Source organism: Aspergillus uvarum (assembly GCF_003184745.1).
Source record: "Aspergillus uvarum CBS 121591 unplaced genomic scaffold BO82scaffold_17, whole genome shotgun sequence".
Classification (NCBI taxonomy): domain Eukaryota; kingdom Fungi; phylum Ascomycota; class Eurotiomycetes; order Eurotiales; family Aspergillaceae; genus Aspergillus; species Aspergillus uvarum.
This window is the reverse complement of record NW_020291314.1, coordinates 493519-510248: the sequence shown is the minus strand read 5'-3', so window position 1 is coordinate 510248 and position 16730 is coordinate 493519. Positions and strand designations below refer to the sequence as shown.

Genomic DNA, 16730 nt, shown 5'->3' with positions numbered 1-16730 from the left:
TTTTTAGTAGTTTAGTTAGTTTAGACTATAGGACTGTTAGTTTTTTTTAAAATATATTATAAAAAGGGCCCTATAGAACTTCTGGCTTTTTTTTATTCTAATATATAAGCTTAATTTTATAGTTAATACTTTTTTTTAATATAGCAGTAGTTTCTCTGCGTTCTCTGATTAAAAGAGAGGCAGAAAGTTTTAATAATATTTAAAAAATATTATATATAGATTAACTGCCTTTTTAGTTTAAAATACTTTCTAAATATTAGTAAGTAAAACTATAAATATTTTTATACTTTTTTTAAATCTTTTCTACAGATAGTTTTTAAGTTCTGTTTTTATAATTAGCTGAAGTTTTAGATTTGTATATTATAAGTATAGTAGGTCCCTTAGTTTTATTTTAGTTATATATAGAAATAATTATTCTTAGCCTAGTTTTAAAATACTATTATAATAGGACAGCCAGCTTTTCCCTAGGATTAGATTATAACTAAAATTATTAGATATTATATAAAAGTATACTTTTTTTTTAGTATGGGATTCTATATCTATTTTTATTTATATAATAGAGTAGATTAATATTTTATTATCTAAAATTTCTTATACCAGCCTTAGATTAATACTAATAGTTAATAGACTATTTACTTTAGTAAATATTTTACTTATAATACTATAGATTAGATATTCTAAATTAATAAGAATATAAATAGTTATAGTAAGATTTAAAATAGCCTTTACTAAAAAAAAATATATAACTATATATTTTTTTTAAAACTTTTCTATTTTTTTTTAGTTTTGTCCAGTAATTCTTATTTAAATATATAATTTTATACTAGACTTTTTCTTTTTCTAAGTTGGAGTCTTTATCTAATAAGAAATACTATTTTTTTTATTACTAAAAGGTAGGTATAGCTGCAGCTATACTTATTAATTATATAGTAGATTTTAAAAAATATTAGTAGATAAAATATTTATTTTATTTATAATAAAAATAGTAATTTACTTTATATTTTTTTTATATTTTACTAGGTGTTACCTATTAAGCCTATTTTTAAAGGTTGTTAGTTATTAAATAAAAATAGTATTTTTCTTACTATACAGCAGCTATTTAAATAGGTTTTTATTTTATTAGTTTAAAACTTAGTTTATATTGTGCCGGTATAGTTTTAGTATAGTTTTTTTTTAAAAAAAAATATTTTATTAAAATTGTGGTTTATACAGTACAGTTAGTTGTAATATTTTTTATATATAGGTTTTTAAAAAATTCCAACTAATTTTTTAATAAGTTTTTAGTTTACTGTAGTATCTAGTATGGTCTTTTTTTATTTATCTAACTAATTATATTCTTCTGCCTATAGTAGGATTTTATTAAAGTTATTTAAAAATTCTTTTAGTTTTATTTTTTTTATTTTATTATATTAATCCGGTTTAGGACTTTTTATTATATATTAAGATTTTTAAATATTTTATTTATTACTGTAAGTATATTCTCTAGTTGTATTATTTTTATATTTTAAAATTTAATCTAAAAAAAAATCTGTTATACTATATATCTATATAGTCTACTATAAATATAAAAAACTTATTTTAATCTAATAAAATAGTAATTTCTCTCTATTATAAGCTTTATATATATATTTAGTTTAAATAATTTATAGTTGTACTTGTCTTTTCTATTAAATAGTTTTATATTAAAGTATTAAAAATAGAATCTATAGTTTAATTTATACAGTTACTGTAAAAAATTTCTTTTTAATTTACTATTAATAGTAAAAATTATATTATAATTCTATAATTTATTTATCTGCTTTTTAAAAGCTAGTTTCTGTTTTACTATTTTTATACAGAGGCTGATTAGTTTTTATAAAAAAAGTTGTATATTATTATATATAGCTACAGATACTGCAGTCAGCTGCAGTTCTTTCTAATCTATTTATTCTATTATTTTAATAATTTTTTTAGTTTTATTTTATTTTATTTATATGCCTAGTTGGGCTCTGTCTAGGGCTTTTTAAAAAGCTATTTCTAATATTATAGAACAGATAGATTATACTAATTAAAACATGCCTTAAAATAAGAAGAAATAGCTAAGAAGCTATTTTATCTGTTTGTACAAAATTCTTTTATATATGTGCTAAGCTAGTGCTAGTTTAGTACTTAGTATACAAGGCCTCAGGTGCCAACTGGTGCCTGAAGCCGAGCTCTATAACAGGGCCTTGGTCCCATAACACCATTAAGAATCATATCAAACACGTCCCAGAACCTCCCCTGAAGCCTCTCAGTCCGTTGACATAGATTTATATATAGAGAATAATCTAGTTCTGCCTAATATAGTTTAAATATTTTTTTAATAATTTAAAACATTATAGGAAGAATAATACTACGGACGTGCTAATTTGTTCAAGCATGTATTCTCTAGTTGATTAGGTTCGAAAGCTTTTCTAAGATCACTTTACTAAGGAAAGCTCTTAGTCAGAGCTGTTTAGTTATCATTTTGTTCATTATTATCATTTTCTTTTTTGATGTGAATATACAGCTTCGATGTTGCTTTCTCCTCCCCTCTCTCCGGTTAAGTGGTATTTTCTTTCTCCCAACCAGAATACAAGCCTCCGAGAACCGGAGAGCCTGAAGGAGAAGAACAAATGCTTGTGGGCATCCTCCTTCGTCATTTTCAGTACTTTCGCAAAGTCTGAACAATGCGAGTCCTAATAGCAAGCTGTGGGACAGAAACCAGACGGCGAGCAATCAACATAATAATGTGAGAGGAGTAACTTATAACTCTCTCAAAACGATGGCAGCGATCGATGGCTATTAACGTACCATGGCAACGAGGTCACTTCAAACAGGAACCTCCAACTTGCAAGAAACGATCCTACCATACCCACTAATCAGCAGACTGGTGCCTCTACTACAGTTGCGAAGAAAACGATGGAAGGAGACTGTATCATTTCACAAACCATATTGTATGTGCGGTCTGCACCCGTAACGATATAGTAGATCTATCTAGTGCCCTTTGGTTCTCGACTTACGGCCCGTCAAAGACTTATCATCGGTCCGGCTCTCGCGCAAATACGTACGGATGTCTCCATCTATATCTTGGTTGTGTATGAGGTGATGCTTATATCTGTAAATCCGATGTTTCCTTTTTGAGGCCAGTTAAAAGAGTCTCATATGCTTTCTCAGAAGTGGGCGGAAATGCCTACTACTCTTAAAAGGTCGAGTAAGAGAGACGGGAGGTCTGATCGAGGGCCTGAAAAATCTATCAGAAAACAATTCATTGAGGCTCCTCGTTTGCAGGCAAGGTATAGATGGAAGTTAAGGAACAGATGTCTAAAAGGCGATTCGCAACCTTCATATAAAAATATTCACTCTTCTCGTTTAACTATTGAATGCAAGAAAATGTCATAATCCCAGGGGTTTAAGCCAGTATTCCGACACGCACTCATCACTGCCCAAGACACCCACCAAAGGCAATTTCCAAGACACCCGACGATAGACTACTGGCCTGGCCTCGGCGTCTTCACATTCCTCGCATTCCTCGCCCGCCGCCACCGCGGCGACTGCGTCCGCAGCACCACGAGCATCGACCCGACAGCCAAGAGGTCCAACAGCGCCAGTCCCAAGAAACAGTAACCCCAGCCCATTAGCTGAACGAGCGGGCCCACCACCACCGCCGCGACCGCCGCGCCGGGACTGCGCAGCATGTTGCCCAGCGCGAACGCCCCCGCGGCCTGCTGAGCCACGCACAGCGTAAGGAAGCTGTTAGAGGCGACGAACATCCACGACATGCCGAATCCGACTACAGGATGTAGCGTTAGCAAAAGGAACTAATGTGCAAAGAGCCTCGGGCCCAGAGGTCTCCACATACCTAGGAAAGTCGCAATCAGAGTCGCCGCCGGATGAATGGAGTAGCACACGAAGAAGCCGAACGAGATCAGCCCGACCAACGCGACCCCAAGCCCCCAGATCTGGTCATTAAGACGCATCTCGGGTGTGACGCGCTGGGCACCCAGCTTTTGCTCGAGACGCGCACGCTGCCAGTCGGAGAAGCGGCCGCTGGCCACGGAGCCGATGATCATGGCGACACCAACAACAACATAGCCGGCGCCGACGGCGCTCGTGGACCAGCCGTAGACGCCCTCCAGAGCGGAGGGCAGCTGGATGGCAATGCAGAAGTAGGAGGAGTAGAGCAACGCTGTGTTGACACAGGCGATGCCGATCGGGGGGTAGGAGAACAGTCGCCAGTAGACGTGCAGAGTGGGCTTCGGTGGCAAGGGGCCCCGTGCGCTCTCCTCTGCTTCGGGGGACATCCATCGCGGCGGCCAGAGGAGCCAGTTCTTGTCAGCGTAGAGGCTGCCGTTGCCCACACGGGCTCGCAGGGTTTCAGGGAGGAAGAAGAGTAGGGCTAGCCACAAGGCCGCACCAGAGATGGCTGTAGAGAGAGTTATGGTATTGGTAATCTGCCACACAAGCACAAGGTGTCGTGAGGCCATACCTAGGAACCCAAAGATCCATCTCCACGAGGTATTCCCCGCTATGGCGCCGCCGATCAAGGGTCCGAAGATTGGCCCACACTGCGGGCCGAAGAGAAAGTACGACATCGCCCGTCCGCGCTGTTTAGGCTCAGTGATCTGTTGGAGGATAAGGAGATTTAGTCAGTGGACCAGGTTTCTTATAACGGCAATAATTTCCTACATCTGCGACTGTTCCTGCGCCCAGTGAGACCACCGCCGCTGATCCAAACGCTTGAACGATGCGCAGAACGATGAGAGCTCCATAGCTGGCCGGGATCACGGCCAGCAAGATGTTAGCCGCAATGTAGACTAAGAGTGAAGACAGGTAGAGAGGCCGTCTGCCCCCATGATCGGCGAAGCTGGACCAGAAGAGGGGCTGGTTGGTGGATTAGCAGTCCATAAATGTACGGCAAAGGAGATTTCCGACGCACCCCAAAGGCAAACACCACCATAAACACCGTCACCGTCACATTGATCTCGGTTGCGGTCACATGAAAGGCATCTTCGAGGACCGGCAAGATCGGGAGATAGATGTTGCCAGCAAAAGGCCCGAAGAACCCTGCAATAGTAACCAAGGTGAGAACAAGGCGTTGCCGCCGTGGCGACAGGACGGTGTACGGAGGGGGTTGCGGTCCGATCTCGGCTACTGGACAATTCTCCTGGGCGCTTGCAGAGACAAGGTCGAGGGGAGCAGGCGATTGCGGTTGGGATAGGACCTGTACCTCTTCTTGTTGGTGTTGCTTTTTGTCGGACATACTGGCCTGGTCGAAGGTGGTCCAAGGGGAAGGTGAAAGAGGGAGGAGGGGTGGGCTACTCTCTTCGCTAGCCCTAAAAATGCTTGGGGTCACTCAATTTCTACCCTTGACTAGGCCCCATGGCTGAAAAATGTCCTCTAATACTTCTTTTCAATCACCACTCAGGTGCCAGTCAGCCTCTCTGACCATCGCCTCCACGGAGTATGGATTTGTTGAAGGAGCGAGCGTCACAATTCCGGACACTGGCGAGGCTAATCCAGGCTGAGTGGGGCAGCTGCAGGATCGGAGTGCCATGCATCCCTCGTGATTATAAACCGCGCAAATTTGCTCAACTAGTGGCTCGCAGCCAAGAACACGACTGGTAAAATCTTCTCATAATAGCGCGAGAGGCTAGATAGATGTGATGGCTGGCTACCCAGCAACACATATTGGCCAGCTCATGCGGACGCGCCGTAATGGCGACGACCATGGACTTGGCACAACAACTGGAGGCTACTAGCAGGGATGTTTTTTTCTCTCAATTGCATGAGCTAGATTGCGTGGAGAGGGACAGAGTCACCATCGGCAAAAGCCCGTCTGTGGCATTATATCAACCAAGCAGATGTCTAGACTCGAGGGTTTGTTGTGACCTGATTTCTTTATTCTCAACATCACTTGCTGCACCTTCGCCCGTCACCTGCCATAATGTCCCACCACCACGAATCTCCCGAGCACACCGTGTCCGATCCTCGCGATCATGACAGTGACAAAGGCGTCCTGGCTACCCAAACTGCCGTCGAGGGAGATGTCGAAGCTCGCGAGCAGCAATCGGCCAGCGACGGGGTTTTCAACTCCAAACGCGCGCTGTGGGGGTTTCTCGTGCTCTGCTTCTCGGTAGGACCAGCCCTGTCAAGTCCCTCTGGCTGGGGTGCTAATATTGGATTTGAGTAGACTGGACCAGTATCGGGAATGTCGTCGACGTATGCGTCGGCGGCCATTCTCTCGGCGGCCAACGTCCTAGGGCACCAAGCAGGGACCAACAAGCCGTGTCCCCGACGTGGCACGAATATCAACTGCGTGGTCAAGTTCGGCGCCGGCGAGATTGACTATGCCAGCTACACGTAAGACTGTCCCCTGGACTTCCCCTGCAAACCCGTTGCTGAACAACATGACAGACTGTACCTCCGTGCGATCAGCCGCGCCACTGAGGGCGTGTTGGCGATCATCACTGCCGGGATTGCGGATTATTCCGGTATGTACCTGTGGCAATGGAGCACGCAATTACTGGAGTTGTGGCTAATGAGGAGGCGTAGACTACCGCAAAACCATGATGATGACCTCGATCTTCCTCTTCGGCGTCCTGGCCCTCCCCTTCGCGGGGCTCACAGGGGAAAACTACAGCCATCTGACGGCACTGTCGGTCCTGTACTGCGCTCTCACCACTGTGCAGGGCATTTACACCGTCATAGAAGGCTCCTACATCCCGATCTTCATGCGCTCAACGGGCTGGTTCCGGACGTCGGTGGTGGGCCGCAGCGACAACAGCACCGAAGGCCGGATCTGGCAGAAGGGTGTGTCAGTTAGTGTGCTGGCGCTGGTCTCGAGCAACGTCGGGGCTCTGGCGGCGCTGATCATCGGCATCATCCTCGTCTATGGTCGAGGGTCCTACGTTGCCGTGGGCTACTTCAACTACCTTCTCGCGATCACCATTGCGGGATGCATGACAAGTGAGCATTGCCCCCTCCCCTTCCTTCCCCACGCAACCGCCAACCTCTAACCAACCCACCATCTAGTCCTCTTTGCCATCCTTGGCCACTGGCTCCTCCCTAACGTGCAAGGCAAGAAACTGGAGCGGCCGCGCGACGCCCTCACCCTTCCTATCCGCAACTGGGTGCGCCTCATCCGACACGCCCCACGCTACTCGGAAGCCTTCAAGCTGTGTATCGGCTGGGTCCTATGGAACACGGGGTACAGCAACCACCTTTCCATCATCGGCTCACTCTTCCTTCAAGTGACCGGCATCTCGCGCAGCTCCGGGGTGTACTCAGTGTGGTCATTCATGAGCGTGATTCTAGCGTGTGTAGGGAGCCTGGGCTTCATGTTCATGTACCCGCGGGTGCGCCTACCCGTGAAAGCCTGGGCGTACACGCTGCTGGTCATCAACATCCTGTGCGTGCTGTGGGGTTGCATCGGCATGAGCCCGCACGTCACCATTGGCTACAAGCACGGCGCCGAGTTCTGGGTCGAGCAGGTGCTGTTTATGTCGACCAGCAGCGCCCTGCGCGCCTACAACCGGGCAATTTACTCCTCGCTGATCCCGCGCAACGCCGAGGCCCAGTTCTTTGGGTTGGAAATTACCCTCGATTTGGCTACGGGGTGGATCAACCCGCTGGTGATGGGGGTGATCCAGGATCGCACTCATAATTTGCGGTTTCCGATGATCCCCAATTTGTTGCTCATGCTGGTGGCGCTGGGGTTCTACTACTCGGTTGATATGCGCAAGGGCATCGATCAAGCGAGGATACCGCTGGAATATTAGGCGGAAGCAGAGGGAGGGCTTTTAAATTGAGGCTCTGTAAGGCTTCATGGTGCAGAGCTCGATCTAATGCGGCTGGGAGGTGTTGCGGCTGGGAGCCATTTTGCCCTATGACAGAGGAATTAGATGCCATGATTGGAATTCCATGAGTAAGGAGTACAGACTATAGCTAGGATAGACTCTAGGGCCGGACATACTGATTCTGGGTCTAATGCAACCCTCCGAATCCGCATGGGATGGTTCGGTCAACACAAATTCTCACTACCACTATTTGTGGGCTATCACTTCCACAGTCCTGTCAAAACAAAAGGATTAGGCCAGATCCCCACAGAAAGAACAAGTCACGACAAGATGATATGACATCGTAAGCAGCAAGCACTACTCCTTCGGGAAGCACTCCGTAGTCTGCCAACGTGCCCAGAACTAAACTACAGTAACTAACTACTACACAGCAGCGCACTCTCAAGCAAAACCCGACTATATTTGTCCAAATAAACGATTGCCAAGCCGCTACCAGAAGAAGGTGTGGCTCGAAGTAAAAGCCTTCGAAGCTCACGAGCAAAAGGCCAGTAGAAGGGGGTCTGTGCAGCCCGAGTCATACAATGCTCAAAGTCTCTCCTGGCTACCAGCACCATTACCCCCACCCCCATCCCCCACCCACTGTTCACTTCGTGCCCCTAGACAGGGAAAACTGCCCTTTGATTGCCCCTCATGTCTTACCCTAGTCCAGAAATGCCCTTTCCCTCACTCCTGGTCGCACCGACTGAACACAAGCCGCAAGCCGCGAGGGTGTAGGGGTCCCGCCTGAATCGTAACCTCGGATATTAGCCAGATGAGCATTTTTGCTGTCTAGGAGGAATCGCCCTGAAAAGGACGTCATAGTCCAAACCACGAACACAACAAAAACAGAAGAAATATAAATCTCACCGGCACCATCCTGGGGACCCAGCTCTCATCCAATCTCCAGGTCAGCCTATGAAGCAATCCCACGAGCAGGATGCGCATCTGGAGCATGGCGAATTTCTCGCCGAGACAGGCACGCGCCCCACCGTGAAATGAAATAAATTCCGCCCTCGCTTTGGCCCGACGGTACGTCCGCGAAATTTCCTGGTCGGTCGAGCCCCAGCGAGTCGGCTGGAACTCGTGGGCCGAGGGACCCCACGCCTCCTCGTCGCGGTTGGTCGCGTAGCTGTGATACCCCACACACATGCCCTCAGGGAGCTCGATTTCGTGGCCGAGCTGGGTAGGTTGGGCCACCTGTCGGTTGATCAGCTGTGAGATCGGGGGGAAAAGGCGCAGGGATTCGAGTATGACGGCCGTCAGATAAGGCAGTCGGGTCCAGTCTGGATGCGTTGCTGAAATTGTTGTCAGGCCAGAGGAGCGGATTTCTTCGCGGAGGCGCGACTGGACATCCTGTGTGTAATACGCTTGAGTAAGATAACGGTAATTTCTGATATAATAGTATGCATCGAGCCTCGTCTCAGGGTTTCGGAAGTGGGTGTGGGAGGGGCCGTACCGGATACTTGGCCAGCAGGTACAGGGTTGAAATCATCAGTAACTGCGGGTTTTCCTGTCCCGCCACATATAGAACCATCAGGTTATCGCGGAACTCCTTGTCAGACAGATTTCCCTCGCGCCAGGCCTGCGCCAAACGACTGCCGAGGCTGCTTTCAAAGCGGTGCTGGCTGTCAGCGCCGTCCCGCAGGATCGTGGACTGCAGCGCGGCGGCGAAGCTGCGCACCAGCTGGCGGGCCCGTATTCGAGAAGGAATCAGCGCACTCAACTGATCCAGGACCGGGAAACTCATGAACAGAGGCCGAAACAGATACCGTTTGAGGGTAAGCTGCAGCTGGTGGAGGGGCGGCGCAGGCTGGTCCCCCATCATGGTTCGCGCAACCTCCGGCTGGCCCAGCACGCAATGCAGGAAATTGGCACTCGAGTACCGCTGCAGGACCTCCTGCACGACGACACCATATGACCCACGCGCCTTCTGCAGGTGGAGCAGCCATTTGCAGAGCTGCTGGGTATGTTCCACCAGTGGTTCGACGGCAAGCGCACTGGGCAATAGGCCGGGTTGCACCACGTTGCGATATCGCCTCCACTCCTCGCCACGCGCGGAGATGATGTTTGATCCTGCGTGAGATAAATCTGCTCAATATTGCGCATGAATAAGGCGGGAGACAGAAAAACAAGCTAAGGGACCAAGAATCCGAGACTAACTCACCTAAGAACTCGGCCAAGACACTGTGTGGAATCTTTTTCTGATTGCCCCTCTTGTGGTAGATGTCCTCTCGTTTGAATATCTCCGCAACGAGCGATGGCCGCTGCACGAGTACGTTCCATTGGCCGGCGAAGAAGATCTTGACGGCCCCCTTCTCGCGAAGGAGAGGGGCGATGTAGTGCAGAAAGACTTCCTCCTGGTCGACATCCTTGATCAAAGGGAGCAGGCTTACCCAGAACGGAACCGCGGGCACCCCATATGGCTGCTGCGGAGGGGCGAGAAAGCCGTAATAGAGTGCTAACAGGAACCCAAGGAGCCCAAGAAGGTATGGAAGCATTGCGTCGACACGAAGACACTCTCCGGCCAAGGTCGTGGTGGGATATGCACTCGGTTGGACTGGGTGACTTCTCCCATCTCCGAATCCTGGCTTCTCTTTATAGACCTTGTTTAGCTTAGCGAGACATGGCCGAGTGGACACCTTGCTGAGGCTTCGGCGGCATCCCAAAGTCTCGAACCGGTAGTCGTATATTATCCATTTTGACAAGACTGTCAGTAGAGAATCCATGCATTACAGAGTATATAGTCCCCCGAGACTTTCCGTGCAACTGGCCCCCTGTGAAGCCCCTGTTCGAGCGTGCGTTTAGACTCTGCTTATCTCTCCGGCCATCTTCTCCTTCTGGTTACAGCCTCAATTATCTTCTCCTATCGCCTTCCATCCACCCCTGTCCCAATGGACGGTGGTTCTTTTTATACACGGGCAGTTGCCAGTTATGTTCGCACTGGCGAAGGCAACCTCATCCGATCGTTCGGTCATGATAACGTCCGCTTGCAAGAGGCGTGGTTCAAGTTAAAACCCATCTTCGCGACGCAGGAGCCAAGCTCGTGGCATGTGCTATCTTCCGTATGGGAGGATGGAGTGCAAATCTCGGTCTATGAGCTGCAGCGGCCGCAGGGGGTGTTCGGTGTGGTGGTACGCGACCTCTCCGCAGATCTCAAGTCGGACGAAGTATTTGCTCGATTACTGCTCAACCACCTGAGTCAGTATGGCGATGAGCTGGCGAAGGCGGTCTGTTGCAATGGGGAGCCTCTTGCGGACCGCCTGGTCGAGGTGTTTGAGCAAGAACTGCTATTTCAGCCCCCCAGTTCGCAATGGGACACGGTTGGTAGGGCCGCGATGCGCGAGACAATATCGTTTTTCACATCCCGAAAGCTCCCAGTCGTGATGTGTCTGCCTGCTTTCCCCTGCAAGTCGTCGAACCTCAACAAGGTGGGCGGCGTGGGTCCGGATCGAGGGGAGGAGCTGGCGCTGCGTTGGCTTCACGAGGTGCTGGGTCGTATGCAGGATATCTACGTCCCCGGGGCATATCTCTGCATCATCAGCGATGGCCATGTCTTCAGCGACTGCAGTAAGTCGTCCCCCGCGACTGTATCTCTTTTTAGTCACACGTACTCAACTCAAATCTCTATTCCGCTAGTCGGCGTCGACGACACCCAGGTGGACCAGTACGGCGCACAACTGCACAACCTGAACCGCGCCATCGGCGATAGTGACTCCCAACGCATCAGCTTCCTATCGCTGCCCGACCTCCTCGAAGGCGGACAGACGGGCCACGACCTCCCCCTCTTAGCCTTGCAGCACCACATCCCCACCGACCTGACAGGTGAATCCGAACTCTGCCGACAGATGTTGCTGCACATGTGCGGCTCCAACCCGAACAGCCTCCGCAACCATATTCTGACGCAGGACGCAAGCGTGCTGGCGCTCTACCGGGGGTTTGCACGCTTCATGCTCGAAGATCTCGAGGAGCACGCGGCGGCACGGGGGCTCTCTCGCTCGCAGCGCAAAAAGTTGGCCGAGAAGCTGGCCTTCGAGATGATCCTGCGCAACCAGGCGTACTCGAACCTGACGGAGCTGTTTCTGCCGCATTTCCTGAGATTGTCCATCCACGCCCACGCCAACAGCGGGCCCAAGTTTGGGATCTGCCTTTTCAACCGCGCCACGACCCGCCTCGTAAGCAGCGTAAACGAGCTCGCCGGCGGCGGCATCGGGAGCTTTGGCGACGATGCCTCCCCGCACCTGCTCCACATCCCCACCCCCTGGCATAACTGCGTGTTGCGGATCGCGGGGCACCAGGGTTTCTTCGTGGCGAAAGCCAAGGTCGTCCGGAAGGCCCTGGCTAGCGGTCAGGTGCGCGGGCATTGGGTCCCGGCCGGTGTGGCGGCGGATTGCGGGGGTTACTTTGCGCTCAGCTGGGCGGAGGAGGTGGTAGTTCGCGACGCCTCGACCACGACGACAAAGTCAGCACCTGAGCCCGTCGTGGTCAGCTTAGATTCTCCAATCTCCCCAGCCGCCGATACCTTCGGCATCGTGCCCTCGGTGACAGGGACGACGATAGCGACAACGGAGCCGCGACGCAGCGTCTGGTGGGGTTGGACCTATCTGCGCAGGCTGCGGCGGTACATCGACTTTCAGCGTAAAGCTGCTGGGGTTTCCTGAAAACTCGTGGGTTAAGATGACATATGCTGGGCTAGATGGACTCCTCGGGATGAGCCTTGAATCCTCACCCACCCTATTCTGTATCTATGTGGTAACGACCGTCGCCGCTGGGCTTATTGGGTGGTGAGCATAGATAACAAAGCACCATTTCCTCCCGTACATAAAGCATGATTGCAATGCTTGAGTTTGGGATCTGTGCTGAAATCTGGTCGGATGGCTTGGTGTACTACTTAACATCTTCGGGTTATTATTATTTTCGCGTCCAGTTACTCATCGTGTCTGATCTGAGAATCTTTTGTGAATTGTATTCGGGCATTACAGTTGCAGGATCGTTGCATGCAGGTCGCAGAGCGAGACCAACCAGGAACTAGGGAGCCACTGCACGAAATCGAGACGGAATATCGTAATGCGAAGGGCCAGTGGAGCGGAGACTTCGGTTTACTGTCTAGCTCTTTAGTCCATAACCACTGACATGGCTGTGCTGCTCGCTATTGATAGGTTCAGGAGAATTGGGGGGCTCATTAGCAATCTGCCTCAGATCACCACCATCAACTCTTAGACGGCTTGTCAAGTCTCCTGACTACGTGACTTTAGAGAGGGCCACATGGAACGATCTCTTTACACCTTGGTGGTTCTTTTATACGGTTGGAACTAGCTAAAATGACAGTGCAGGAAAGACACGCTTGAAATCACGCAGCCAAATGAGATCAGCCACGCCGACCGAATCATCCAAAAGACCATCTCAGCGGCTCTCACCACGTTCAAACTTCCCATCGGGGTCGATACGTCTCTGACCTGCAGTGACCATCCCCTCGCCCGGGCCGTGCACCTCCCCTCTCGCTACCTGCGAAGCATCGCAGATCACGGACCTCATTCCGAGGCATCTTACCTCACCGCTCAGACCCAGCCCTACACAGGACCATGCGCGCAAGTAGGCAGCACATCCCGATAGACGTATCCTTCGGCACCCGTCAGCCCCATGCCACCGGGGTCACGACTGAGGAGAAAGCGCTCGAGCTGGGCGGCCGGCAGGGCAGCCAGGTCGCCCGCGCGGGTACGGCGACGCTCCAGCAAGCGCTGGCACTGCTGTTGGACCTGCCACGCGCGAAGCTGGGCCTTATTGTACTGGACGATGAAGAGGCAGCTCTGGAAGAAGACAAGGATGACGACCACAAGGAGCAGGCCGGAGCGCGTGCAGAAGAATCGCAGCGCGGGGGGGCTTCTGTCGGCGGCAGCTGTCGCATTGCTGTAGTCACTCCCGTCAGCACCAGCACCGGCACCGGCACCGCCGGGACCAGGCCCAGGCCCAGAAGGGCGGTTATACGTGTATGTGTACGTCCGTCGAGCACTCCCAGCGGTCGTCTGCGGGGCGGTGGTCACGCCCCACTTCCACCCCACGCCCCAACGGTCGTAGGCCTGCCGCTTGTGCGGGTCGGAGAGTAGATTGTGAGCGGCGACGACCATCCGGTACCGGGAGGCCCGGACGGCCGGGGCCAGCGCGGACGGCACGGCCCTGTGTCGGTCGGGGTGGTAGAGCTTGACCCGCTCGTAGAAGGCGCCCTTGCGGTACGGCTCGCCGGGCTGCAGCCCAAGGATGTGGTACGGGGTCAGATCGTCGGCAGTGGACGGCCACGGCGGGGAGGAAGAGTCGTGGCTGGAGTCAGATCGCCCGTGCGCGCTCCGCATGGAGGTCAAGGGGAAGGATCGTCTTGGGGTGCTGGACGTGGTGAAGTAGCCTCCCACAAGGACCGTTGGGCTTAAGGTGATCTGACGCATATCCCCTGCGAAGCCTCTGCCATAAAAAAGAGTGCGGAGAGCAAAAGGAGGGAGAGGGGGGAGAAAGAACAAGCGCGCGGGGGAGAGTCCTGTCCCACGAGATGACCCTCGTGCCCGGACTGGCATTCTCTTAAAACACACCTGATCAGACAGAGTGAGGGGAACACGCCGGTCAGACTCTCTGGGGTCATATCCACGTCAAGTTCGAGAAATTCACTCGTCCACGAGGTAATGCAGTGGGCGTCGCATCCGAAATCCGGCCCTTTTGCTAGTCACTCCGCGCTCTTCCTACAACTTACTTCTTGGAGATACAGTGGACCGAAAAGAAAGAGATTACCGGCGGCAGGCGCGAGTGTGTGACATTCATATCGAAGCTGAAAGAAAGGGATTGAGGGAATTTGAGCGGGTATGCACGCGGGCAAGATCTATCTAGTGCTGCAGCCAGCGTGTCCACCTTCTGTTCCTGTCTTGTACATGCTCGGCGTCTCAGGCTGTATAAACGATCTGTTCACACTGCATACCGTATACAGAATGCTTGAATGGTATGTTGACCAGCTGTGGTCACGTTACTTGTCTCACTGCACTCGTAATCACTTGTTCTACCCCGTGCTCCTCGAGAGGCTGGACAGCTCAGGGCCGACGAGTTGATTTGCGCTTATTTTTAAACCAATAGAGGAGTAGGTGCCTAACAAGCTTAAATAGCGCCCTGTGACATACTACTAAGTACATTCCAACCATAACCTTCGATATCCTGTCACTCGATCTGGTCCAACCTCTTCATTCACTAAGATTACCAATCCTACAAGCAAGACGAGTATCTTGGGGCATTGCAATTTCTGATGCTAAGCACTATCACGCACAAAGCCACCGCGAAAGCGACATTGGCCCCCCGGACAAGCAGCTTCAGCTTTGAGCCCAACCCTGTCCCGCGGCTTCCACTGGCACGGTCGCCATGGACATGGCAAAAGGCCGCGTTCTTCACCCCAAACCACCGGTAAGGTCCTAATCAGGGCTTGTCCAGTCCGAAGTACTTATCGTGGGACTGCTCCGGCCTCTAGGTTCTTGAGCATGAGTCCTGCATGGTGGGGCAAGCGTGAGAGAAGAAGACCTTAGAGGTTGTTCAAGGGCAAAAGACAAAGGAAGGGGAAACCTTGCATGTATCTTAGCTTCAAAGTCAACGTCTCGAGACATGCGCAAGTAGCTGGAGAAGAGAATCAAGATCAACGACTACAAAGCTATACAGCGGTTTGCCGGCAGAACTATATGAAATGCTAACCATCATGGCAGGCCCCATCCTGCCATGCAGACTAAGCCGAATTGGAGAAACGACCGAGAGTGAGCTCCCCGACCATGACCCCTACCACGATCGCGGCCAGAACCCCGAGGTTGAAGGTCATGACGGCTAACATACTGGACATGCGTCAGACCGCGATTGGTAGCGACCAGACTTTCATCATAAATACCAACAGCACTTACAGCAAATAACCAGTTAAGGCGCGAATCCCCTCGAGGAGTGTGTTAAGGCCATCGATGCGCCAGCGCCACGGTCTCGACGCAGCCCAGGTGGGGAAGGGGCAAGCAAGGCGGCGCAGCAGCCGGTTGTTGCTGCCATGGGATTTCTCATGGCCTGGAATAAGGCCTGCACTTGGAGCCAAATGGGCGCCATCGTCCCATTCTTCAGCGGTTGGAAATGACTGCAGTGGGAGGCGACTGGAACCAGAACCAGGGATTTGCGTGGCGTCAATCTGGTAGCGAAGGGCAGCGAGGAAGCGGTTGAACCATGCAAGAAGAAATAGCGCTATCAGGGCAGCCAGGTAAGCGCCCACTGACTGGGTGGACAGAGCAGAGGAAAACAGCGTGATCTGCGTACCACCCTGGAAGATGGCCGGCATTGCCATTCCCTCCTGATGTTCGGACTCGGAGCCATTCATGGTCATACTCGGGGCCATCTTGCTTCTGGCTAGAAGCTGAGTGATTTGAGTGTTCAGAGAGGTTGGTTGTGTGTTGCCAGGCTTTTGTACCAGAGTCTACACAATTCTAGTATGGCCTGTCTGCTCGACATGTGCCCCAGGGAGCCCGTCACCAGGCTGGGCTGTTAAATTACTGTCCGCTTCTCCTTTTCGCACGGGCAGAAATCCTGTCATGATATCCGCTCAAATGCGCTCACTCGTATGCACAATGCCACAAAATACAGTCTCTTACACCCGCCGGGCGCAATTCCCAGACGCAATAGAGGAATTCTTTTGATTGCATTTCAAGTACATTTCCTGAGTGTCTCCAACCAATCTAGTGGATATCTCTTTCGTGAATCAATAGAGCAATATTTGTGCTACGCATCGTTATCTTCTCTCCGCAGCCGACCACTCTACCATGAGCTCGTATGTAAGCTGACAATAGATATTCGGCCGATGCAAAGGAAAGTCACCTATCGTTGCCTATATTGGACGCGAACAGGCGATTT

General features: G+C 50.4%; 6 protein-coding genes across 6 annotated transcripts; 2 read left to right on the top strand and 4 right to left on the bottom strand.

Moving 5' to 3' along the window:
- Nucleotides 1-3428: 3428 nt before the first annotated feature.
- BO82DRAFT_411972 (putative bicyclomycin resistance protein) lies at nucleotides 3429-5260 on the bottom strand (the record flags this gene model as incomplete). Its single annotated transcript, XM_025639822.1, has 6 exons — nucleotides 3429-3790; nucleotides 3860-4423; nucleotides 4487-4622; nucleotides 4687-4881; nucleotides 4937-5143; nucleotides 5228-5260. The coding sequence occupies 6 exons, from the start codon at nucleotides 5258-5260 to the stop codon at nucleotides 3489-3491; spliced, it is 1437 nt and encodes a 478-aa protein (XP_025493594.1). The 3' UTR covers nucleotides 3429-3488.
- A 684-nt stretch (nucleotides 5261-5944) lies between these two features.
- BO82DRAFT_411965 (MFS transporter) lies at nucleotides 5945-7790 on the top strand (the record flags this gene model as incomplete). The annotated part of the gene is made up of 5 exons (XM_025639821.1): nucleotides 5945-6133; nucleotides 6191-6360; nucleotides 6415-6491; nucleotides 6553-6966; nucleotides 7033-7790. 5 exons carry the CDS (start codon nucleotides 5945-5947, stop codon nucleotides 7776-7778), a joined length of 1596 nt encoding a protein of 531 aa, XP_025493593.1. The 3' UTR covers nucleotides 7779-7790.
- A 729-nt stretch (nucleotides 7791-8519) lies between these two features.
- BO82DRAFT_373413 (cytochrome P450) lies at nucleotides 8520-10333 on the bottom strand (the record flags this gene model as incomplete). Its single annotated transcript, XM_025637373.1, has 4 exons — nucleotides 8520-8579; nucleotides 8703-9188; nucleotides 9292-9923; nucleotides 10000-10333. The coding sequence occupies 4 exons, from the start codon at nucleotides 10331-10333 to the stop codon at nucleotides 8520-8522; spliced, it is 1512 nt and encodes a 503-aa protein (XP_025493592.1).
- Nucleotides 10334-10726: 393 nt separating this feature from the next.
- Nucleotides 10727-12493, top strand: BO82DRAFT_373412 (isocyanide synthase family protein; the record flags this gene model as incomplete). Its single annotated transcript, XM_025637372.1, has 3 exons — nucleotides 10727-11402; nucleotides 11472-12230; nucleotides 12345-12493. 3 exons carry the CDS (start codon nucleotides 10727-10729, stop codon nucleotides 12491-12493), a joined length of 1584 nt encoding a protein of 527 aa, XP_025493591.1.
- A 909-nt stretch (nucleotides 12494-13402) lies between these two features.
- On the bottom strand, nucleotides 13403-14269 carry BO82DRAFT_400778 (uncharacterized protein; the record flags this gene model as incomplete). The annotated part of the gene is made up of 1 exon (XM_025639218.1): nucleotides 13403-14269. The coding sequence occupies one exon, from the start codon at nucleotides 14267-14269 to the stop codon at nucleotides 13403-13405; it is 867 nt and encodes a 288-aa protein (XP_025493590.1).
- Nucleotides 14270-15576: 1307 nt separating this feature from the next.
- On the bottom strand, nucleotides 15577-16200 carry crmD (putative copper transporter crmD; the record flags this gene model as incomplete). Its single annotated transcript, XM_025631282.1, has 2 exons — nucleotides 15577-15679; nucleotides 15746-16200. 2 exons carry the CDS (start codon nucleotides 16198-16200, stop codon nucleotides 15577-15579), a joined length of 558 nt encoding a protein of 185 aa, XP_025493589.1.
- Nucleotides 16201-16730: the final 530 nt, after the last annotated feature.